Source organism: Sphaeramia orbicularis, chromosome 3, assembly GCF_902148855.1.
Source record: "Sphaeramia orbicularis chromosome 3, fSphaOr1.1, whole genome shotgun sequence".
Classification (NCBI taxonomy): Eukaryota; Metazoa; Chordata; class Actinopteri; order Kurtiformes; family Apogonidae; genus Sphaeramia; species Sphaeramia orbicularis.
The window spans coordinates 49,419,361-49,443,990 of NC_043959.1; the positions used below are offsets into that span (position 1 = coordinate 49,419,361).

The window sequence follows — 24,630 nt, forward strand, 5'->3', positions numbered from 1 at the left end:
AGAGCTGAATACTTGTGAACATATGCAAATCATTAACACATATTGGAATCTTTTGGAAGTTATTGTAGTATCCTAAAAATGAAGACGCATCATGACATTTTTGGATTTGTTGTTTCTGCTGACCTGCAGAATTTTAATTTCACAAGCCCATGGTTACACAAAGTTTTTAGACATAAAGATTAAGTAATCTGCCCCTCCGCGAGATGTTTATTTAGCTGTTTTCGGCTGAACCTGGTCAGGCAAATGTGTTTTTCCTCACTGTACTCCCTCCAGCTGCAATCAAACCAGCTGACATGTTCGTGTTTAATGTGTGTTCACCAGTTGGATGTTATTATTGCTGACCTGGATGGAGGAACAATAAAGATTCCTGAGTGTATCCACTTGTCCCTGCTCCCTGAACCTTTGTTACACCAAACACAGAGCGCCCTGTCTCTGGTAAACAAACACACACAAACATATTTAGAAATATAATTTATGGATTTTATGTGAGGTGAGCTTGAGAAAATTTTTCTCTAAATTTGTAGTCATTAAATTTTTTTTCTTATGCTGTGCTATCTTGTCTGTGTTTAATACAAATATTGAATAATGTTGTTGTATTATAGGTTATTCTGTATAAAAGCATGCATTGAAATGATATGGAAAACTAATAAATTATCAGGTAATTAGAATATTCTTTCATATTCTCTCAGGTTTTACACCCTGATCTGGAGATAGCAGACAATGCATTCCCTCCTCCTCGCACTGCACCCTCCAACCTCAAGCTATTGGTAAGTCTGTGTATCTGTCCTTAGGGTGTGTCGTAATCAGTCTCTATGTTTACATTCGTATTAATATTCCAACATTATGCCAAATATTACAATAAACTGAATTTGATACAGGTCGCATAAGTAGCATTTCTGTTATTAGTTTCCATCCTTCCATCCACGCGTCTGTCCAACCACCCACCTTAATTACCTCCACCAAGGATGTTATGTTTTTGTCAGCGTTGGTTTGTCTCTCTGTTTGTTTGTTTGTTTGTTTGTTTGTTTGTTTGTTTGTTTGTCTGTCCGTGTGCAAGATGACTCAAAAAGTTATGGACGGATTTGGATGAAAATTTCAGGAAATGTTCATACTGGCACAAGGAACAAATGATTAAATTTTGGTGGTGATCGGGGGTGGGGGGGCCTCTGATCTGCCTTGGTGGAAGTCTGTGCTCTACGAGTGCTTTTCTAGAAAAGAGAGTGCAGACCTCCGCCAAGGCAGATCAGTGGCCCCCCCACCCCTGATCACCACCAAAATTTAATCATTTGTTCCTTGTGCCAGTATGAACATTTCCTGAAATTTTCATCCAAATCCGTCCATAACTTTTTGAGTCATCTTGCACACGGACAGACAGACATTGGGGGGGGACTGATCTGCCTTGCTCTCCGAGTGCTTTTCTAGTTCTGAATGGAACATTTCCTGATTAGACATGGACCAGTATATTTATGTTTTAGGAGCTGTATTTTAATATTTAGGATTTGTGCTTGCTTGAGTTGGATTTTAAATGCAGTTTTCAATTCCCTGTCTCTGGTTTACAGTCAGATATACGTAAATAGCAAACTGTTTCTAAGACTGGGATGGAGAAGGAGGAACATTCTATAACTGTATTATAGTATATTAAGAGGTTCTCTATTATAATGGTGACCTTTTCATGAAGATGACTGAAGGAATGAATGTGGGAGACTGTAGAGATGGGGAAGTCTGAGTAAAATGACATTAATCAGAGTATACATGTTTTAGTGTAAATGGGACTCTCACTGGATACTCATGTTCATTAATCATGTAAAGAGCTTATTAAGAATATATTATTTAAAAAGGGCAAAAAACTGAACATTTTGCACATGGAAACATTATTTTAATGTTGTTCTTCCCTGAGGAGATTACTGCAACCGAAAGGTACTTTTAATTCCTAAAATGGATGTAAAGGGTGGGGAGACTAAGAGACAGCAACCCATTACCGTAAAGACAAATAAAACTTGTGGGTTGTGTAATTAACTTATCAGACTGTGAGTCTGGGGCATGGCATACCTGTTTGATGAGTTGTGTTTGTTTTCCAGGATAAGGAGGTGAGGGCCGTCTTTCTCAGGCTGTTTGCACAACTCTTCCAGGGCTACAGGTCATGCCTGCAGCTCATCCGCATCCATTCTGAACCTGTTATTCACTTTCACAAGGTAACGACATAATGGAAGTTTCGCAAAAACCTCTTTTTTTCTTGTTGAGTGTGTGATCTTAATTTAGCAATTTCTGCTCAGAAAACAAAAAGTTCTTTCGATTTGCCAAGAATGTTTAGCCTCAGTCCAGCAGCAAGGGTGGAATTACATGCAAAGTCTTGACAGATAAACCTGTCAGGAGTGTATCGAGTGCATGTGTGTGTATGTGTGTTGTTTTAAAATGTGTTGTAGCAGCTCCATGACTCTTCCGTGATGCTATCCTTTTGTTTATGCAAGCCTCAGTCCATAGTCCTCTAACCTTGGGCAAAGCCCGGCTATGAGCCATATGAAACGTATTAGGTTTACATTTTTGTTTTGTGCCGGGGTTTTTGTTTGTTCGTGTCTGTGGTGTCTCCGTGGTAACCCCTCTGCACATCATCCTCAAAGTACCCCACATGGATCAGATTATAAACAAACGCTCGGCTTATTCGCCTGGAAATGCTGAGTAGGGAAGGCTTGAGTGAACTGTGTTTTATCTCTTCTACCCACAAGCACAAATAATTATGCGTAAAGTAAATTAAATTCATTTGCATGTAGTCATTTATAACTAGATTTATTTCCCCTTTGTACATGCTGTAGAAGTTAACTGTGTTTTCAACTATAAACGATGTCAGGGCCTCTTGCAGAGATTTTTTTTTCAAATCATATTCTAAAAATGGCTGTGATTACCATGTTTGCTTTCAGTCTACAGTATATCCATATGAACAAGATTACACGATTATATTGCTTCCATCTGTGTGGGATTGTAACTATTCTAATTCTGACATTACCCAGACTGCCTTCCTGGGCCAGCGAGGCCTCATTGAGAATGATTTCCTGACCAAGGTTTTGGATGGCATGGCCTTCGCTGGCTTTGTCTCAGAGAGAGGTCCGCCTTACCGAGCCTGTGATCTCTTTGATGAGGTACTGTACCATGACACTCTACTTCCAGCAGGACTTGATACCCTTCACTTCTTATTTTCTTTCACTTCATAAATTATCATTAGTATTCTCTAACTGTTCATTTGGGTCTTCAAACAAACAGCAAAAGGCTAAACTGTGTATTTAATGTTGCTTCTGTTTGCTACTGGATCTGTTTAATATCAAGTTATTCAAGTACTATTGTTCAGGGAAACCTATGAAGGTCGTCCTGTCCTTTCTGCGCTAGTAATGTTTTTGTTTTGTGTGTGCTGTTTTATTTTACAGCTGGTGGCCTTAGACATTGACACCTTTAAAGAAGAGGAGATCAATCCTGCCAGGCTGCAGAAGCACATCAGAGAACTCTCTGAGCAACTGTACAAAAATGTAAGAGTTGCACTTTCCAGCTACTCTGTTCTGTTGGACAAATAGACTCATTTTCACATGTCTTTCATGTGTTTAGCGGCTTCCTAAACCACAGCTAACATACCACAGCTACGTACGTACATATTAGTAGCATTTTAGCTATTTATTAGCCATTAAAAAGTGTAACCATAACCATATGCTGTTTTCTGTATAACCATAACTACCAGACTTAACTAAGTTTCCCCTTCAATAACCTCCTAATTACTATTTAATGATAGCAAGTAAGGAAGTTGTGAGTGAACTATGATTGTAATATGTTTTAGTCAATACAGGCATTATAATAGTAATTATTATATAAACCGAAAATCATGTTGTGTCCAAATAACTCAAATAGTAAATTAAGTCTTTTCTCTGTCAGGGTGTGTTCCAGAGTCTACAGTGATGCTTCTCCTGTAGTTCATCACTTAAGTGTCCTGGTATCCTAATCATTTCATTTGTCTTTGGTGTACCACAGGAGAACCCAAACCCCCACATGGCTTTTCAGAAAGTGCCTCGGCCGTCAGAGGGATCACACCTGCGGGTGCACCAGGTACCTTTCCCCCTGTTGGAAGATGCAAAGGTGGAGAAGCTGCTGCAGGAGGGTGTGGCCAAGCACAGCAGTGCACCTGCTGTCACACGACCTGAGAAGAAGTGTGTTGTACCTGCCGGACCCCCTGTTGGTATGAACTACTTTAAACTGCAGTGCATACTCTTGAATCTTTACGTAGTGGTCTGATTGACAAACTGTAGGTTTACTGTGCTGTTGTCCTTTACTTAATCCGTTTTTTGCTTGTTTTTTTAATTATTACAGTGTCTATTATGGGCAAAGGTGGCTCTGTGTTTAACAGCGCTCGTAGGCTGGAGGTGGTGAGGAGCTGCATTTCTTTCATCTTTGACAACAAGACCCTGGAGACAGAAAAGGTGATGCATGTTGTCATCCATCATTGCTGTTAATCAACTGTTGGACTGTCTCATCAGCTGGAGGCACCTATCATTTGTGTAACACATCCAGCAGACCTGCTGGATTCTACATCTCTCCACATGATCACATCCTAATACCTCCCAGCTGACAAATAGACAGGATGAGAGTGGACTTAATATTAATTCTCTGAGTCCATGTTGAAGTCTTGCAAACCTTTATAATTAATGACTTGAGGTTATTCAGTTCTTTCACTTTGCCTCTAAAAATCCCTTCAGTATGTAACCCTGCAAAAGACGTTATACTTGAACATTCAGTCCAATTTGCATCCAATGTGTTTTAAATGATACTTTTACCAGGTACTTTATACATCCCACTAGCTTTATTTTTGAGTTATATAACCCAGGCCTGCATTTCTGTGCAAATGAAAGAATGTATAGCATACATCCTCTCAACCCCCCATGAGGCTGTAAATCCTGCACTGCCAAATGGTTTCTGTGAATAGCATTAACCATATGAAGGTGCTGGAAGAACTTATACATGCCTGCAGCATTCCTATTTCATGTATTTCATGCATTGTACTAAAAACTGTAGGTTAAATGATGCAGTACTTTTTATGCTGTTGCAATAAAACAAAGGTCTGTTTTCTCACAGTCAAAAAATGCACTGAATAATTTATATAATAAGAAAAAATTTAGTCTAGCCTCAGTGTTGTCATGGGGCAGATTAGATAAAATCAGAATCAGATCAGATTTCCAATACGGTATATGTACAGAAGCTGAATGCATGCGGAAGTGCTGAAAAACAGTATAAATTCACAATTTTCAGTTAAATTCTGTTAAATCAAAACCCATTTGTAGACTGTGATCACTTAGACGTTTAAGACCAAGTCACAGTGAAAGAATGTGTAATATATTCCTCTTTATTAACATTTCCATTAACAGACCCTGCCGGCTGCACTTCGTGCCCTTAAAGGCAAAGCAGCCCGACAGTGTCTGACTGAGGAGCTGAGTCTTCACGTCCAGCAGAACCGCGCAATATTGGATCATCAACAGTTTGACTACATCATTCGGATGATGAACTGTGCTATTCAGGTGAGTCAAATCGCAGAAATACAAGTCCCACTTTCCCCTTTTTGTACACTGGAAACTGATGAAAACATTCATATTAAGACATGATATTCAAAAAGAAAGACAACCAACCTGCTTCAAACCTGTGCGTCAGTTAGTCCATCATCTTATGGGTTAAATAACAATAATCAATATAAGTCTAACATTTAAAAAGACCAAAGTGATAACATTTCAGTTACATATATGTGGTTAAACATGTAAATCATTTAGCTCTGAACCTCTAATTTAACCTATAAGGGCCTGGTGTTACTTTTATGGCAGTTCCCAAAGGATTTTTTCTCTATATTTAACCTTCATTAAGTGATCTATCATCATTTATTGTAATATTATCTTCTGTATTTTCTGTTTTTTTCATAGAAATCAAGTATTTTCCTATATTCAATTTACCGATCATGTAGATGTTCATAAAAGCTTAATTTAAAGTTGAGGTTATTAAATCAGAAACAGAGAAAACTCAAGAAAAAGTGACTTTTTCAGTAAGCTGAAACCAAGTGTTTCCATCCACTGTCATTGATCCAACTCCATGGGTTTTACTGGTGAATCAGTGTTGTAGAAGATGATGGTGTTTCCACGTTCACTACAGAGCCTCTGAACGTCCAAATGGGTCATATCTGATGACCATGAAAAGATGACAAACTGCATTTGACACCAATTATTTACATATATTGATAGGATTAGTGGATCAACAGGCATTAAACAGTTACATCAGTAGATGGTTTAGATAGACATGGGTGTTTGGGTCTTTATGGGTTAAATAGTAAAAACTGGTTCTGATTTAGGAAAATATCTGTAACTGGGGCTGTAGTGTACAACAGAATAAGTACAACTTGTAAATCCTCTGTGTTTGTCAGATCACTTTGATAGCATGTTGTAAGACTTAATCCCATCATTGTCGCTCATTGTTTGTCAGATACTGTGCTGTCTCTTCTCGGTGCCCTCATTCTTCAGCTGCTTGTCAGTGCAAATAAGTAATGTGTTTTTGTGCAGCTCATAAAGTGTCACTGAGGCTTCACTGGACGAGAGCAGCCAGGTCTTTATTGGTAGTTCCTCCAGTTTTTTACTATGTTGAATTAGCTCTAACCAGGGCATTTTTTAATACTTTCAAGCAGTCTTCACAAAGTGCAGCTTTTATGGAGTGACACTGGATTCCACTCATTCTTCTTTTCCCGCCAAATGATAGAATTAATCCCACATCTGCTGGGACACACAAGGCCATTTGACGTGTCATTTGTTCCGTAATTATGAAACGGGCCAAACTGGAGCTTAGTGCAAATGTCTGTGTCACAAGGCTATAGATCTACATCCTTTGTATTTCCTTGAATTCTGGAAGGTCTGAAAAGAAAAACTTGTAGCATCATTCCTCATGTGCTGCATAACATCTGTCAGTCTGAGTTTGCCTCTGCCTTCACAGGGGTTTGGTGAGCGATGTCAAAGATTTCTTTTTAAGCCAGTATCAGTGCAGGGCTGCATGCTGGGTCACCTTTTATAGCACTGTTTTCTTACAAATAGTGTTGCTTTTTTGTGTTGAAATCAAATACTAGTTTGACAGCTTTTGTTGGCACAATGGTAAGAGTGAGTAAATAAAATTACCAAGTGGTTTTTTCCAAGGGCTTTTGAAAACAGGTGAGCCTGAAGATTGTTTTGTAATAAAACACATGCAAAGCTGGATGTGAAATTAACTTTAACACAAAATGATGAACATTGCAGCCAAGCCCCCTAAAGGCTGCCACGAGGGGATAAATGTGAAATGGATGTTCTGGTCAGTTCTTGTTTTGGCAAGGACGATCTTTGAGTAAAACCTGTAATTATCATGCACATCTGGAGAAGTGCAGATGCTTTCTGTGTCTTCTCTGCTTTTTGTTTCAGTCTGTTTGGAATTAGAGTATTGACATTAACCGCAGATTTCTAAAGTGCAAACTTTTACAAGTCTGTACCACACATATTGTACAGCAATGGTACAAGATTAATAATCTATACTGTAATTACACAATAAAAAATGAATGACAATTAGCATAAATAACTTTGAAATAGCAGTTACACATGTGGAAAAGAGATTTAATTACTTACATGACAGAAGATAGCAAGCCTTTCTGTAGGTGCACTTTGTTTTCATTTATATATATATATATATATATATATGTATATATATATATATATATATATATATATATATATATATATATATATATATATATATATATATATATATATATATATATATATATATACACATATACACACACACACACACACACACACATTTAGATTTTTTTCTCCTTTCTTCATGTTAACATCCTGGTATTTTGTCCTGGCTTTCATTCCTTTTGCTCAGTGTGATGGATTTCTCTCCAATGAGCTGTGAAACAAATATAAATAGTAAATTGCTGGGTCAGTAATTAGTTTCATATTGTGCTCTCTGCCCTTTGTTTCAACGCTGAGCCACATAAGAACCCCAGATATGACATTAGTGAGCACCGTTGCCAGCAGCCGTGTACTGTTGGGTGTGTGTAAGAGATTGTTCAGTGTTTAACAAAGCCAAAGTGACCTATTCTGTAAAAAATGTTGCTTGCTCTTTGAGCAATGACAACATGATGCCTCATTAAGAGTTCTGGCCAGTGCGTTGATGTGACACATTGCTTCCCAACGACATCATTATTATTCTCACAGTTACAACATCTATCGTTTAACTGTCAACTTCAGGCTAAATGACAGGTTTGTTGCCTGGTTGCATGACCACATCAGTGATTTCTTTTTAAAGCTTCATAGGGAAGCACAGCTGCAGGAAGAAGAATGTTATACAAAAATGTACAATAGGCCAAAGGTTAGGACATTAGGATCAGGTGGTACTGTAACATGTCACCACTTGTTAATATGTTTTTCTTTTGTACATTTTTTGGAGCGTACAATGCCTGTAAATATGTTAATGCATTCTATGTATAGGTGGTTTACAGTGACGCACTTTTCCTGTGTAAACTTCTGTTGTACTGCTTTTATCTGTGCAGTGTGTCTGCCATGAATCACTCAAAATAATGACCCTCATTAAGCTTTTGACTTAATTGCACATTTATTTGTGTGTGTGTGTGTGTGTGCTCCTCAGCACTCCAGATTTTGGAAGTAAATGTTGCGCAAGCCATGTGGGGGAATGCGTCCTGCTGTGGATGTATCCTGGCATCCCAACCATTTCCTGTCAGATAGGATTATGAGCCCTCTGTGCTCTGCTCTCTCATGGCCGAGGGCCTCATGATGGTGCTCAAAAGCACACTCTGAGTGGCAGTTTACTGTGAGAGGGGATTAGGGCGGGAGGTTCATGGAAAGCTGCTGCAAAGGCATGGAGCCCATGAGTTCTGCATGGTCTTGAGCTGATGTGTAACACTATGCAAGAACACACGTTAGACGCAGATGTTTTGTCTGAATTGCAGATCCATGGACTCTGCACTGATGAACTGGTGGGTCTGCTCACTGGATTTGTGCCCTGTATGCCCTCAGAGTCCACAGGCTAGTGTACAGCAAATAGTTTTATTCCTAGTTGCTATTTCCTCTGCTGCCTCTGCCTGTTAATCATTTTAAACATCTCCTTTAATAGTGAGTGAATGACTTCATTACTTTTTTTTTTTACATTTTTCAACCCATAAACTAGCTTCTTACTGTGAGAACATGGCCTCTGTCCACCATAGTGTCCTTGATGTACTGCCTTACGTAATGTGGACACTGGGAATCTGCACTGGGTATCATTCCCATGTTCAGATATCTGTTTCTCTACGATGTCCACCAGTACGACCAGGTGAACATCTGCATTAATTAGATTTTATGCTCTTGTCATATAATCTTTGTTTATTGTTTGTCCTCCTAACAGCACAGAAATAAACTGTGAGGCTCATTCCTCTGTCTGTTACTGTAGACTCTATTTACAATAATGGCCTTTCTATTAAGAATTTCCTGCACATACATTACAGTAGAAGTCTAATAAACGTAATGCCGTTCATCTCCCAGCTTTCCTGGAAGTGCGAACATCTCCACACAGGAAGCTGCCGTTTGTTCACACCCTGTAACGTTTCTGTCATGTGAATGTGCTTCTTGTTTTCTTTTGCTGTATACGTGTCGCCCACAGAGTAGCTGTGTTAGTCATCATAACAATTATAACTCATTCACTCTCTAGAATGAGGGTAACACGGTGAGACTTACAGTAAATAATGGGAGGAAAAGAAGGCAGTGGGGTGTCCTCTTAAACTTAAATGTTCATTCAGTCTCATCTCAGACCCACTGCAGATTTGTTGGGCTTATTTGTTTGCTCTGGTAGCCGATGTCCAAAGACACCTCTCAGCTTCACAGTATGTGTACAGGAGATAAAGTAAAGGATTGGAGGTGATAATAAATATGTCTTAAGTAAACCTGATAATGTCTACTTTTTGTAACATAGAACTGTATTGAATCATCCTCCCTTTTCCACTGATATCTGGGCATCTTCATCTGAATCCTGACTTTTGACTGGAAGAACTGATAAATTTCTGTTTCGAAACAACTAACAAACTTCACAAACTTTACTCTTTTTGTCAGAATAATACCGGTTTGTGAAATATTAACACTTTCTGCCCGTGTGTTTCCACTTGTTGTTCTATTTAGACTGGGGTCCATGAACTCCTGTGACCTGCAGCATTGTTAAGGATGCTGGTAAACAATACTTTGGTGCTGCTCCAAACTGGAACATTTTACCACAGCCCAAATAACTGCAAAGAAAAACACAAGCGACAAGAAAAATAAAACAGAAAGTATGTTGCTCAGTCCACAGGGGGCCAGGCTTTCATGTGTAGCTGTGGAACTTGTGTTTTGCATTTTCTCCCCTCTGTACATTCTTGTGTTTCTTTTTTTTTCAAGGAATAGCGGTAACAGAGGCCCCAATACAGACCACTATCAGAAAGTGAAACATTCCTCTCCGTATCTCTACCGCCCAAAATTAAAGACTTTTAATCGTATGCTGCATTCTTTAAGAAAAAAACTGAGTCATGACTTTAAGATTTATGTGTGTGTGTGTGTGTGTGTGTGTGTGTTGCATTTTTGCATGACATAAAAAGACAGATGATACTGAAAAAGAAAGAAAATATAAGTGATGCACATGTTTTCTGGCTCTTAGGTCCTCTGAGGGTTATGAGGTGCTGCACCGGGTCAGAATCAGTGCTGTTGTTTCTACATGGTCTTAAATCAAGTTTCCTCTGGCCATTCTCATTTACAAAGTTCAACAAACAAATCCCAACAAAGCTCACCAAGCATAAGTACCAATTTCCTGTGAATGAAGTATTTTTAAGTCCAACTCGCTCCCTTTTCTTGCATTTCCTTGTTTTCATCATTCTCTGTAATCTCTGTAAGTAAGTTTTGGTAAGGGCCCCTAAATCCCATGCCCTAAGCCTCTTAATGTATTATTCTTCTTTATACTATTCTCTTGAAAGCATCATTAAGCACTGCCTCTTTGACCTGAAACAATCCCAAATACAAAGACACTTTGGCGATGCGAGTAAAGGTCAAAAAGCAAATATTTCCAAATATTCTGTGAGTCAATAAACCAAATAAAACAATTCAATTTTGCTTTCTGGGTTGTCATAGCAGCTTGAAAAATGAACATGGTGTTTTATAGCCAAAATAACTGGATGATTTGCTTCAAATAGATTTATATGGAAATGTAGTTCAACAATGCAAAACATAAAATTACCAATAAATTGATAACAGGATCACTTCAACATTTGTATCAAAGCAGTGATTATATAAAGCTATTGAAAGCATGTGTCCAGAAAAATGAGTGGTTTGGCAGACCTTTTTCTGACACTGACAGAGTGTCTTTATGTAACAGGAAGTCAATGAAGATAAATAATTTGCCCCCTCATTGCTATGGAATACACATCAGTTTTTACACATTCCTTTAACAAAGTGGATCTTCTTCAGAACTAATGCACAAGTTTTGAGGCTGAGGTTTCCCTGTAACCCCACAGTGTATGACCTCTCTGTTGGGAACCTGTACTGATTGTTTTGGGCTTCTGCTGAAGAAAGGTGTTCACAAAGCTGCATAACCAGTGTCCCACTGTGTCCTGCCTTGCGCTCACTTCTCCCCTGTTGTTTGACCCACAGGACTGTTCCAGCTCAGAGGAGTACACTGTGGCTTCTGCATTGCTGCCCCTGTCAACAGCTTTTTACAGGGTAAGAAAATTCACAGAAAGATGTATATGAGATCAGTTTAATGCTTCAGCTACTCTCATTTGGGTATGGTTACACTGCAGGGTCCAGTGGATCAGTTCAACTCAATAAGCCATATGTATTTCCAGAAACTGTGTCCTCGATACTCATGTCCCACAGACCCACAGACCTCGTTATGGATAGTTCATGTCACAGCTTCTGCAGGTTCTTAAAAAGTCTGAAACAAAAAAAAAATAAATCAAGGAACATTGACTGGATTATGATGGTTTCTTCTTTTCACATTGCTACAGAAAAAAACCCTAAACCAACACTAATACAAACTGTATCAGCCTGGTTCAGAAAAGATAGCGACTTCTAGAAGTTTATACTATTAATCCCTTTTATTAACATCAGTCACATGCTCTGATATGGGTAAGTGAAAGTTCAACCAAAATCTGGTTTGACACCAGTACTACTTCATTTGCTGAAGCCTGCTGACTTTGCACCTTGGTCATGAAATGCTTCTTCATACTTTTTTGACATTTTGGTTTTCAAATAGGTCTTAAATTGCCTTCTTAATGACATTTAAAAGTCTTAAATTACTCTTAAATTACTTGCTGAAATCAGGAGAAACCATCAGGCCAGTAAATCTAGATGCTCACTTAAGCAAGTGGTAACAAAGAATTAAACACATCACTTTTTTTCCGTAGTTGATGATTGCTGAGGATTGAGCTGCACTATATGGATAAAAATACTGGGACACACCACATCTACAGATTATAGGTCATGAGGGAAATGAAGAAACCATACTGTTACATGTGGTTTAAAATGTTTATTTATGGTCAGAATGTGAGAAGTATTTCAGAAATCTAGAGTTAGAGCATTTAAAAGCAATAATGGGTAAAAATTTCAATATTGAGTTAAATTAATTGAATCCAACTGTAAGTTGTTTTGGAAGTGTAGATGACAAAGTAAACAAAATAAACCCTGAAGACAAAATAGAAATGTTCACTGTAATGATATTTGTCACAATATAAAACTATATTATGGCATTATGGCATTTGTTGTCATCATTTTGTAGTCCCCCCGTGCAGAGTCTCAGTTTATTTATTTCTTCTTTTTTTATTACATTTACTTTAGATAAGTGTATTTCTGTCCCACTTGCCCGACCGGACAAATGTAAAAAGAACATTACCATTGAAGCCTGGTGAGATGCTACACGTTGCACTACAGGAGAAGCGTAACCCAGAAAATAGGTTTCCCAACCTTTGACCTTTGCTTATCCTGGAGCATGTGAATAATAGGGTGTCCTGCGAAGTCTGAAAGGACATCTGTAGCCTGGGGTTTGCAAACCTACACTGGGTGGCTGCAGCACTCACCACAGCTATGTCTCCACAGTTTGCTTGTTACCATGGGGATAGACACAACTGGATGCATTGGCTTGTTGTCAGGTACCAGTTCCATGGCCTGATTGACTGGACTGGGATCTGTCTCCCTCTTGTCCACCAAATGACTCATCTAGTTCACATGCCCCAGACTGATGTAACTTTGTTTTTCTTGTCTCTCCTTACTGCCACCAGCATTGAAAATGAAGTAATTGTGTCACTATGTCACAGCAGGGTTCATGCTTTTTGAACCATAAAATCAAAATACACCACCATAAAGTTTTTCAGTGTCCTAACTGTTTTGATTTATTGCTAATCCTTAATATTACACAATGGAGTGATTTTCTGCTATTTTAGCAGACTGTAAGGCTCTGACACTAATTAGAAATGGGGATATTTTGAGAGATTTTTTCCTTGTGATTTACAGATGACTGGAACTAGTGACAAGCTTGGGCTTTACCTCATGCAAAGGGTGAAAAGCAAAGTGAGGTCAGGGGGGAATTTGCCAAAATTATTCTGTAATCACTGGTTTACTGGTGCAAGGATCATGCGCTGGAAATGTGAGAAAAACAAAGCTCGATAATGGAGCATCTCAACTGTTCCCAGCAGCTGTCATCATGGGCGTGGACTGAGAGGCAAAGCGTGATCCTGACTTCACACCACTGATACCATTTTAGAATTTTCCTGGATGCGGTAAATTAGACTTTTATGATTCTATAGTAGTTTTCTATACATATTTGAGTATGTACAGTGTATCTTTACGTAACGTGAACTGGATGTCTCATTTCTTCTAGTACAGCATGTGCAAGGACGGTATGTACAATAAGTTGGTGCAGAAAGCAAGCAGTTGTTTTTACAACCATCTAAAATATCCAAAATGTGGCATATCATCTTTCAGAAGCCCCCACGACCCCCCATCTCTATTATAACATAAATCTTATGTAACTACCTCAGAGCGACGTTGCTAGCATGGTCTTGTAACCATTGCCTGTGCATATGAGCAGCTATGCAGATTACATACTGTTATGTAGCCTTGACAAATGATCAGCCAGACCTTGAATTTGACAGACAATTTAGCCTACATATGAAATCTGTGGTTATTGCACCAGAAAATGACTTTAAAAGTGGTATGAGTGTGCAGCAGTGGAGTATGGTGTTGCACTGCTTTGTTCCATTGTTTAAGAAAAAGCTTTCCTGGTTGTAAATACCACAAGGAAAATGATTTTAAAGTTTTTCCAAGTCAGCAGTCTGTTTGTACTGTGGATTGAATCATTGACCTTCTCAAAATTGTTTCCTGTACTAACCCACTTTTCTGAATCTGGAGGTTAAATTTGAACTAGTTTCGCAGCCATGAGCAAAGCTACTATGCTTCTTTTCATTTCCATCAAGTTTATTTTTATGTTCTAGACATTTCACAACCTCTAACTTCATATATAAATTAGCTGATGATTTTGTGTCAGTAGTATCAGTGTCCACATGGTGTTTTCTGACTGCCACCGCCTGCCAAACATCAGGCAAGAAACTGTTTTCCTTGTTGAGTTTCCCCACATTAAAGATTGTTAGTTTAAGTTCAGGAGTCAGACATTGGTCAATTCCCTGTTTGGTATTCTTGGCCAGACTTCCACTGTGTTCATGCTTACAGTGGTTTTGTCCCCATGGTCCTGAAGTCTTCAGGTCAGAGAACATGGGAACCCCCTCACTACAGTAGTCTGCTCCCAGAATCCAGAATCTGGTCTTCTGAAAAGACAGTGTTAGTTTTTATCCTCGCTTTACGTTAACACTGAACCATTTATGCTGTTGACCCACATTCTATGTCCAGTTGTTTTGTATTCCCAAATTACCCTCAGTTTGACCCCCTTGGATGTTTGTCTTATTCTGATGCACTCATGGTAACACACTTAGAGGATTTTTCAGACTTTAAATCACAAAAAAGGTAGAACTGATTTACAAAAATATCTTGTTGTCTCCATCATAAGAGGAAAAGTTCATCTAAAAGCTACACGACCTCTATACAGCATCTTTTGTTAGAGGTGAGATTTTCCATTTTGCTTTGATTGTCTAATCTATGGTCAGTTGTACTGGCATTTGTTATCTAGAGGAGGAGGTTTATCAGAAGATTAACAGGTGTCATTGACGTCTGGGGCAGTTGTTATTCTGCCCTTTGCGCTCCCAGGTGATATTTCTTGAATTTGAATGTGTCACCAGTGTAAATGTCTCTGCGGGGGGAAAACAGCAGCACGTAAAAACCCAAACACAATTCAGGATGACTTACACAGCAAGAACACTTGACTGTTAGCATTCTTTCAGCCATAGTTTATGCAGGGGGGATTTGGCAGCTCACTTTGTCGAATTTGCTCTCCAACATGTCTCACTGAGGAAATGACGTACTGTATGACCCTTGTATAGCCCAGAAATGTCCAGCTCTTGACTTACCGTATCTGTGTTTACTTTGTTGTGGAGCATTTATGTTACTCGCATGTCGTGTTTTTACACAGTTGTGGCCTATGAGCCCCATGATCGGTTTGTTTTTTTACGGCCTAACTCGCAACATTATGTTCTCTGTTTGCTTTACGTGACTGAGTTTTGTAAATACATTGTTTGAACAGAGGCTTTTTTTCATGCTTTTAGGATGCTGGTAGTTTTCCTCATTTAGAGTTGTAAAAATGAGATGGATTGTGTACAGGTCAGGCATGCATTCCCACAGAGAACATGACCAAAAATAATGACTGTTTTTCTATCTACGTCTTAGGAATGTTACGAATGCTTCCAAAACACTTGTAAATAATGTCGCTGCCCCGAGGCTGGTGACATATCAGATACAGGGCTTTTACTCAGTGTCTACATACAAGCCAATAAGCCGAGATTTAAGAGAATATACGCTTTTCTCAGTGACGACATGTACCACCATCTCTCAGTCTGCGAGAGACACAGTTGACACATGGGATGCTGTATGAAGGTCCAGCTGATGTTTGAGGCCACATTCAATCACACTTGTCAACGTTGGGATCATGTCCCCAAGTTCAACACAAGATCCCAAATCCAAGATAACTGTCTTTTCTCTGACCTGTTTGCAACATTTTCTATTTTCTGTCTCCTCTTGTGTTTTTTTTTCTGTGATTTTTTTTTTTTTTTTAACCCTTTCTCAGTCAACCCTGCATTCGTCCTCTTCACTAGTCGTCACGCAGTCAACTACGTCTGATATTGTTCTACTCCCTCCATCCCCTTCATCTTCACTTCCCTTCTTTCTTTTCCTCCTCCCTTCTCTTTTCCTTTATCCTCTCCTGTCTCATCCTCCTTCTTTTCCATCTGTCCCTGAATTATAAAATGATGACCTCGGTCAAAATGACCTGCACATATCTAACGTGTCAACGGAGAACAGCCAGGCAGAGTATAGACAGACAGATCACTCACACAAATCACCCCCTACTCAAACACACACAAACACACACCCACGCAACATCTGCTCCAAGATGCATAACACACTCTTGTGACAGAGAACTATTACATCTCTTCTTATCTTATTTGTCACTTTTATTTATGCTCGCGGCTCATTCATCTTAATACTTGGTTTGGCCTCTGTGTGCGGCCTGTGGACCGGTCTAGATCTACTCTGTTTGTCTGTTACCTCTAGCAATGCAAGGTTTGGTCACAGTGCAGCCTCCCCTCAAGCCATCTCCAGCCACAGAACATTCATCTTCGTCATTTTATTCAGTCTTTTCTGGCCCGATTGTCATGCTCATCTAAGGGTGTATTCTGTTCCCCTGATGATAGCAAAACTGTTGTAATCATCTCTATCTCCTGTTAGAAAACAATCAATCTAAAAAAAAAATCAAGCGCTCATGTCCTCCTAATGTTGTCAGATGATCTACTGCAAGGCTGGGTTGGCTCCGTTATGTTGAAACCTGTACTTAGTCAGTGGTTTTAAGATAGAGGAGCAAGAGATAGAGTTCAAGTGTAGATGTGAAGCTTAATGTATGACTCGACTGACCGATGAACCTGCCTGGAACTACTTGGTGTGGACTAGAAAAACTGTGGGAGCTAAACATGTGTTTGGTACCAGTAGAACCTGAATAAAGGATTATCAGCAGACTCTCAGTGGCTACGCCCCATAAATATGCATAACTAAGTCTTGCTATAAATTGAAGCTATTTATTTATTCATTCATTTATTTATTTATTTATTTATTTATTATAAATCTGTCCATACACTTGTTCTCCACCTATGGGGCACTGTTCATGTACTGTATCTATTATACTGCATTTTAATTTGTGTGTTATTATTTGCAGTATACACTATGCCTGAAGGAAAATTCCCCAAGGGGACAATAAAGTATATTACATCATATTGTATTGTATTTTAAACAGCTGAATTATATAAAAATGCAAACCCATACAGCTGGCATGAACAGAGAAATTAACTCAAGTGACCAAGCTCCTTTTTTTAGTCCAGCAGCCCGAAGGTCCAATGGGCTTTTGTTATCTATAGCTGTCCATCCATCCGTCCATAAGCAGTTTTTCAAAAAACTTCCTCTCCAAAATCGTTAGCTGGAATCAATTGGAATTCATAGCAGATGTCCATTGGGGTAAGGTCTACCAAGTTTGTTCAAAGATTTGAGAAATATTGATTTTTGAATTTTATATGAATTTCTGAAATTTAAAAAATCCCCATTGGTTTATAACTGGACATATTTCAAAGTGCTGTAACCTCAAAATAGTTGAAAATATTGATATAATTACTGTTGGCAATAGAAAGGAATTCACATATGGGCTTTCATTTGGTGCCGTGACCTTGAAAGGTCAAACGAATGTCAATTAATGTCTTTAAATGTACCATTGGACTACAGGAGCCTTGGTCCTAGTTTTTACTATGCTGTGAATGTGTTTATTTCTGTTGTAAAGTTGTTTTAATATGGGGCAGGTTTGAAGATACCAACTGTACTTTTTAACACTTTGGTACTGACTTGATTTTTTAGCCCCTGGTCTTATCACCTGTATTGAAATAGTTCACAGCGTGTATTTAAATCAATATTCTTTAATTTAATATTACTAACAGAAGAAAATTTAAAACTCTGTGTTTTATGTCATCTGTACTGTAAATATTTTTCATATATTTCGGTCAAAGGGGTGTTTTTGATGTATCATCATCAGGAGGTCTTACATTTTTCATTTGAACACCTTGAACAGTTGAAAATCTGCTGAACTCAGCAATGCTACATTTCCCGAAAAAGCGTTTCTGATTTTGAAATCTAACATTACGAGACAACTAGCCGGAAACTGCAGTTGTGTAAGAAGAACATGTTTGAGCATGTTTCAGTGTGTAGTCTACATTTATTATGAATCTTCACACATTACTCAGTTGTAATCCAGTAAGTTGTAATTGCCTTGAATTTGTTTAAAAATGTGTCAAATCACAGATACTTCTGCACCATATATAATAAGACTGTGCTACTCGCTAACTGCTGTATGGGTATTGGCTGTCTTTTGGCCCCCGTCCTCCCAGCTCTCTCCTCTTTTGGGTTCTGGCCCATCACACTGGGAGTAGATCTGTTATGGTTCCTGTCTCTTATAATTACAGTAACCAGTCCAATTCTCATCCTCCTAAGGAAAACTCAATGTGATAATAGAAACCACTGTATTGTGTCAGACTCTGGGGAAAGAAATCAGAAGCTAATCGAATAACAGCCTTGAGCCTTGCACGTGTCCTTCAGCGTCTGCGAGGAGATGGACTGATGGTGAATGGAGACTTGTGGCTGGTCATTTATTGGCACGCTGTTATTCTGGTTGAGACCGTGTGATTTGCGGTGTGATATTCTTTCCCAGGCTTGCACTGCGGTATTTTCTACATGTTACACTGTATGGATCAGCTTCAGTGCCTTTAGCTGAGCACTGTGTGTTCTCGTCAGGAGCTGTTTTCGCAGGCAGCAGGTGCTTTACTCTTCAGTGCAAACTAATGCAAAACAACCAGCACTGCTTCCAAATACATCCAGACACAGTGAGAAAGAGGGGTGGTCTGGTACTCCATTAGGGAATGTTATCTGTTACGACTTACACAGGATGATTAATATCACTTGAAATCCCATGGCTCACTTGTTTTCGGTTTTCCTACTCTTTCCCAGCAATTTGCCAAACTTTTCAAGCCACACTTCCTGCAGCCCAGACCCTACTTGATGCAAATACCCAGTAGTGAATAAGTGTGACAGCCCATAAGGAGGGCAGCAGTGAGATCAGGAATCAGCACAAATGTTTCAGAAAGGGGGCATGTTTTCTTCAGTCAAAACATTACAGGCTGTTGATCCACGACTGCCAATGTATGAGACTATAATGATTCACGTCTACTTTTCCCCTTTAAGAATACTGTATAAAAAACTAGAAGGTCATTTGCATTTTTTTTTTTTTTTACTAAGTTGCTATGATGACGTATTTACATGTCCATTCCAAATAAGGATATAATATTTTTTTTTTTAAAAGAATAATGTATAAAAGATGTGCATTGTCTAACAGAAAATATCCAAAAAAAATTTTAGAAATCCGGAGGGAGGTTATCAGTTAAGAGGGGAACATAACTTCAAAATCAAAATAGGACAACAACCTTAAAAAGCTTTTGTTTATCAATTTCTGGTATTAAGCTATGGAACAATCGAAGTGAGGAACTCAAGCAAAGTCCAAATATTATCCAGTATAAGAAAATGTACAAAAATATTTTGTTTAGCAGTTATAATTGATAATTATCATTACTGACTGTTTTCCTTTACTTATTGATATGGCATAGGGATTAGAGGCAGAGAAGCCTATGTGAATGTATATGTGTATGTATGTAACAGTGTATATATGAATTTGTACATGTATATGTAAGTGTACGCGCATGGGTATGTAATGTGTGTATATGCATATATATGTATGTATGTATATGCAGGTGTATGTGTATATGATATATGTGGATGTGTATATGTATGCATGTGTGCATGTATGTGTGTATATGTATGTATGTATGTATGTATATTTATATGTGTGTGTGTATGTGTGTATATATACAGGGTGGGGAAGCAAAATTTACAATGAACATTTAGTTGTTTTTTCTCACCAGGCACTACGTCAATTGTTTTGAAACCAAACATATATTGATGTCATAATCATACCTAACACTATTATCCATACCTTTTCAGAAACTTTTGCCCATATGAGTAATCAGGAAAGCAAACGTCAAAGAGTGTGTGATTTGCTGAATGCACTCGTCACACCAAAGGAGATTTCAAAAATAGTTGGAGTGTCCATAAAGACTGTTTATAATGGAAAGAAGAGAATGACTATGAGCAAAACTATTACGACAAAGTCTGGAAGATACTATTAAAGAAGAATGGGAGAAGTTGTCACCCGAATATTTGAGGAACACTTGCCCAAGTTTCAGGAAGCGTGTGAAGGCAGTTATTGAGAAAGAAGGAGGACACATAGAATAAAAACATTTTCTATTATGGAAATTTTCTTGTGGCAAATAAATTCTCATGACTTTCAATAAACTAATTGGTCATACACTGTCTTTCAATCCCTGTCTCAAAATATTGTAAATTTTGCTTCCCCACCCTGTGTGTGTGTGTGTGTGTGTGTGTGTGTGTGTGTGTGTGTGTGTGTGTGTGTGTGTGTGTGTATATATATATATATATATATATATATATATATGTATATGTGTGTGTGTGTGTGTGTGTGTGTATGTGTATATATATGTATATGTGTATAGATGGATAGATGTGTATGTATATGGGTGTATATGTATGTATGTATATATGTACATATTGTTGGTTTAGACAAAGGGGTGAGAGCTAATAAGCTATGCTTCGTCTCACTCCTTTTCGAATATGACTTTTTTTTTTTCTTTCTTTTCTTTTTGCATGTATCATTATTTTATGCTTCCTTGAATTTTCATTTCTACATTATGTTGTGCAAAGAAGTCAAATAGTAGTAATCAGGAAGCTTGTATCATATTCATATTTGAAATAAATCAATAAATAAAAAAATAATAAATAATAAATATTAAAGTGACATGATGTAGGCGGTAGGTTCAAACAAGGATGCATGAGCAGCTAATTTTTACTTTAGATTTCACTTGAAGTTTCATTAACATGTAAGAAATCATCATTGTAAGACAAACAAATATGGCACAATGACCTGTATCTGAGAAGTGAGGCAAAACCTAGGTACAGAATATATCCTTGTATAGCTTTTATACAACTATATTTTATAAACTATCTTTTGCACATCATTAAAGCTCCAGGAGCCACAACTAGGTGGACAAAAACGCAAAAATTTGAGAATCTACACCTGGACAAATGAAAATATAAATAAGGTATTGTGGTTTTTTTGCTGTTGTGGAAAAATTTAAACAGTTTTCCAAGTTTCTGCATGAAGACGCAAAGTAGAATCATGTCCAGGTCACATTTAATGGAATCTGATTAGCAATCATTAATCATGGCTGTCAATCATATGTTTAACCCCACGACCTGTCCAAAAATGCCTGTGATTTGTCAAAATGTGCCTCAAGGATCACATTTTCTACAGCCTGAAAACACAAAGAGTAGATATAGACCTCTCGTGTCTTCTTGGACCTGTTGAATTAAATTATCGTGAAAAGCCATCATAGACTTTTGGCCCAGTGACATTAAATATCAAGCACTGTAGGTTTATTTTGTAATGTAATAAAATGAATGACTTTTTTTTTTTTATTATTGTTGTACAAATGTTACAAAGATGGGAAAAGTCAATGTGTCATGAAATGTGACTTTTAAGGCCATCTGGGTTTTCTTGTGTGCAAATGTTAGGTATAAATCTGATATGTGTCTTTGTAACAAGTAACATGACATTGGATGTAGAAAAAAAAACAATCTAGAAATATTCATATTCCGAGAACAAAATGTTGCGCTGTTTTGAATATTGAATACAGAGGTAATGTAATAATTATTTCCACAGTTGTACCAAGTTTTTTTAAGATATGAATGCTGATTACAGACATGAATAGACATGAAAACAATGTGAAATCATTGCCCTTCTTCGCTTGCGGGTAGGACACTGTTTAATAACACCAGCATTGTCACTATGACATTTCACAGTCGAGCATCTGGTTTGTATCCGTTGCTATGAAAAACAACATAAACTCTGAAAACATTTACAGGCTGTTAATGAGGCTCATTTTTGGTTTGTATCTTCAAAAGGCTGCTTCTCTAGATTGAAGAGTGTGTTAGGGATACATTTGATACATCGTGTCGTGTCTATCTTACAGAAACTAGCCGCTGGGGTGAACCAGTTTGCCTACACCTGCATACAGGATCATCCCATCTGGACCAACCAGCAGTTCTGGGAAGCCACTTTCTACAGCGAAGTCCAGGGCCAGATCCGAGCCCTGTATCTTAACACCCCAGAGAAGGGGAGCATCACTGCCAGGCTAAAGGTAAGACTGGAAAGTGACAGATGTGAGACTACATGTAATCTCATTTATCCAGTAAGAGGAATTCAATAGATACGTACCAGAGGATTTTTTATACTCAGTCTGTTTGCAGTGGCAAATATGGCTGAATACAGATATTGTGTAATGAGTCAGAACATACAAAAGACAACATTCACTTAAATTGTGTGGAAGTTTTCTTACATCTGGAGTATGTGATATGTAACTTGGATTCAATTAGATGAGACTTTATTGATCCCACAATGGGAAAGTCACTGGTCCAGGCAGTAGCAGAAAAAAATGCACGAAAAAATGTACACGTATACAGATAATGCAAAAAGACAAACAATATAAAATTAATAATAGTAGTAAATAATAATACTGTATATACACATTTACATAACAGTAGACAGATGAGACACAAACACAACAGAGCTACGCTGATGTGTTGTAAGTTGGGCCACAGCGTTCAGTTGCAGAGGGATGTTGTGATGGATTTTACCTTCAGAAAATAATGGTAGCTTCTGTGATAGGGATTTTGCAATTTCACATTGCAATGTTGGTTTAAATTAATTGTTCACAATTTTAAAGTGTAAAGTCAAAACATTTCCATCGTTGCAATCTTGCAAAAAATCCACTAAGAGATTTTTTTAATACTTTTTTTTAAAATCAGTTGCTCATTGTATATGAAATGGGGACTAGTTTTCAGATTTTTTAAGTTTTAAATATAAACTAGAAGCACTCGGAGAGCGCAGACCTCCGCCAAGGCTGATCAGTGGCCCCCCCCGTGGGCCCCCCCACCACCGATCACCACCAAAATTTAATCATTTCTTCCTTATCCCACTTCCAACAAACCCTGAAAATGTCATCCAAATCTGTCCATAACTTTTTGAGTTATGTTGCACACTAACGATCAGTGCCCCCCCCCACCCCCCCCCGTGGGCCCCCCCACCCCCGATCACCACCAAAATTTAATCATTTCTTCCTTATCCCATTTCCAACAAACCCTGAAAATTTCATCCAAATCTGTCCATAACTTTTTGAGTTATGTTGCACACTAACGGACAGACAAACAAACAAACAAACAAACAAACAAACAAACAAACAGACAAACAAACAAACCCTGGCAAAAACATAACCTCCTTGGCGGAGGTAATAAACAGGAATTAAAATGAAATGTCTAAAACTCGATGTCCAACATCCCCACCATTCAGCCTTAAAAATTTTTCAACTCTCAACTGAACAGAATCGATGCATCAGTCAAATTCCCTCATCTCCCTGTCCTCTAACTTGTCTTGTCTCGTCTAACTTGCCAGGATTCGGTCTCTGCTCCGGTCAAGGATGACGACCAGACGGCCATGGACCTGGCGGCGGAGCAGCTGCGCTCTTGGCCCAGCCTGAGCAAAGAGAAGCAGCAGGAGCTGGTGAAGAATGAGGAGAGCACCGTGTTCAGCCAGGCCATCCACTATGCCAGCCTCATGGTTTACCTGCTGGTTCCCCTGGACACCAGCAAGAACAAGCTGCTCCGTAACACCCCCGTGGCTGACTGGGAGAGTGGAAGCAACAGCATCGTCACAAACAGGTCTGGAGTGTACGGCAGAAAGGTCGGATTAACTTAACCTCAGTTGTGTTTAACATCTTTAGTAGAAACATAGGTGAGCCCAGAACAAAACTTTGGCTTGTTCAGGATTTGTAAGGTAGAACAATCACTGTCGAAGTAGCCTGAGGGTAAGGTTTCATGATTTGGGAGTATGTGTACTTCTCTTAATAAGGTGATGATAAGCATGTGGGTGGATGTGGCAAAACTTACAGTCTACATGATACCTTTCTATTCAGCCAAATGGAACACAGTACCTCTTCTGTATCCGGCCCACATCATCCTTTGGGCTTATATCACTACTGCACATAACAGAGTAAGACTCATCTACGGCTGTTGGGAAGTTGAATGGGGACACCCAAACCAAACAACATAGCAGTGGGAGTGATTTCCTGTGCTTTGCACTAACTGTAAAGTGAAAAAAATCTGGGAAGACCCCTCATGTCCTTCTTTTCCTAGAATTGGAGATTTGGAGATT

At 38.5% G+C, this 24,630-nt stretch overlaps 1 protein-coding gene across 2 annotated transcripts in view; it reads left to right on the forward strand.

The window, feature by feature from the left end:
* The window catches only part of sbf2 (SET binding factor 2), a 113,357-nt gene that overhangs the window by 51,996 nt on the left and 36,731 nt on the right, over positions 1-24,630 (forward strand). For both annotated transcript variants that reach the window (XM_030130811.1, XM_030130812.1), the window contains exons 9-19: positions 322-435; positions 690-767; positions 2,079-2,192; positions 3,006-3,134; positions 3,417-3,515; positions 4,009-4,213; positions 4,345-4,454; positions 5,397-5,546; positions 11,697-11,765; positions 22,394-22,561; positions 23,872-24,137. In XM_030130811.1, coding sequence (XP_029986671.1) covers positions 322-435; positions 690-767; positions 2,079-2,192; positions 3,006-3,134; positions 3,417-3,515; positions 4,009-4,213; positions 4,345-4,454; positions 5,397-5,546; positions 11,697-11,765; positions 22,394-22,561; positions 23,872-24,137 — 1,502 coding nt within the window. The remainder of the gene's footprint in view (positions 1-321; positions 436-689; positions 768-2,078; positions 2,193-3,005; positions 3,135-3,416; positions 3,516-4,008; positions 4,214-4,344; positions 4,455-5,396; positions 5,547-11,696; positions 11,766-22,393; positions 22,562-23,871; positions 24,138-24,630) is intronic.